This window comes from Otolemur garnettii, unplaced genomic scaffold (genome assembly GCF_000181295.1).
Source record: "Otolemur garnettii isolate 467f Iridium unplaced genomic scaffold, OtoGar3 scaffold00077, whole genome shotgun sequence".
Lineage (NCBI taxonomy): Eukaryota > Metazoa > Chordata > Mammalia > Primates > Galagidae > Otolemur > Otolemur garnettii.
The window spans coordinates 9,110,467-9,111,873 of record NW_003852472.1 but is presented as its reverse complement, the minus strand read 5'-3'; the positions used below and the strand labels follow the sequence as shown (position 1 = coordinate 9,111,873).

The 1,407-nt window shown below is 36.7% G+C and overlaps 1 protein-coding gene across 1 annotated transcript in view; it reads left to right on the top strand.

The window, feature by feature from the left end:
- CCT6A (chaperonin containing TCP1 subunit 6A) overlaps positions 1-1,407 on the top strand; it is a 12,147-nt gene extending 10,740 nt beyond the window's left edge. The window contains exons 12-13 of the mRNA XM_003794220.2: positions 976-1,048; positions 1,314-1,407. Of these exons, the coding sequence (XP_003794268.1) occupies positions 976-1,048; positions 1,314-1,386 (146 nt within the window). The 3' untranslated portion in view covers positions 1,387-1,407. The remainder of the gene's footprint in view (positions 1-975; positions 1,049-1,313) is intronic.

Genomic DNA, 1,407 nt, shown 5'->3' with positions numbered 1-1,407 from the left:
GCACTGTGATTGCTACCAACATTCTCTTGGTTGATGAGATCATGCGAGCTGGAATGTCTTCTCTGAAAGGCTGAATTGAAGCATCCTTTGTATCTGAATCTTGAAGACTCTACAAAGCCTGAGGAAGATGGCTGTGGAATTTTTATTCAAGCTTCAAGTGGTTTTCAGAGGAATTTTCTTTTCCCACATGAAAAAAAGGAGAGGAAACTGGCACCTGATGTCCCAAAATTATACAGTATTTTTCAAATTGCACTGAAATAAAAGCAGATCTGGCGAACAGGACGTCCATTTTGCTTTAGCTACAGTGATACAAAATTACATGTTAGATAAGTATATGTTATATCTACCTTGTCATTAAATATTCCTTGAAAAACAAAAAAAAAAAAAAAAAAAAAAAGATGTTGCTGTATGGTGGTATGTTATTCGGGTTATATATTCAACATTATACACATATTCAGGGTTGAAAAAAGCTAAAGATAACAAATAGTGCCTGACAAGAGAATCTAGAAATCAAACGAAATGGTTATAGCTCTGGTCTTGGGTCCTGGTAACACCACAGATTATGCACATACAAAGTGGAAGACAGGTAGAAGAGACATCCATGCACATATGTAAGGCCACTTGCTGTCAGCATTAATAGAAAAGGTTTCTGGAATGAGGGAAATGATAAATAGCCAGATTATAGTCGACATACTGTACCTTAGTATGGATAAACAGGAATGTGTACCAAAGATTAGAGCGAGATGTTCAAATAATTTGTTAACCAAAGAGAACACCCATCAAGTCTCATGTGTAGAGGTCAGCCACTCCTCAGAAAGATTGTGGATAGGCATCATCGTGGTTTGGAGTAGAAAAATCATACTGATAGAGAAGCTTTGAAGTCTTATAGTTAATACTGGAGGAAATGAGTATAATCATACATGCAAAGCAGCACAAAGTACTTCTGATCTTATGACCTACTATGTGTGATTTTAGGTGAGCCAATGGTAGCAGCAGAAGTAGGCGTATGGGATAACTATTGTGTAAAGAAACAGCTTCTTCACTCCTGGTAAGTTTGGGGAAACGAAAATTAAAGTTACCCTTTAGAGAATCTTCATACTGTTTGGTAGGTGTATTCTGTTTTAGTTGCTGCTGCTTGCCTCAAAGAAATAACATAATCAACTAAAAGTATAGAAAATAAACTAGCCCTCTGTGTAGAGGGGAAAGAGGAAGTTTAGTTGGATGTAATGTGTGCAGCTTATTTGGGAATAGGAAGTTGAATTGGGGTTCATATCATTTAAGCCATCTGATTTATTTATTTTTTTTTTTTTCAGCACTGTGATTGCTACCAACATTCTCTTGGTTGATGAGATCATGCGAGCTGGAATGTCTTCTCTGAAAGGCTGAATTGAAGCATCCTTTGTATCT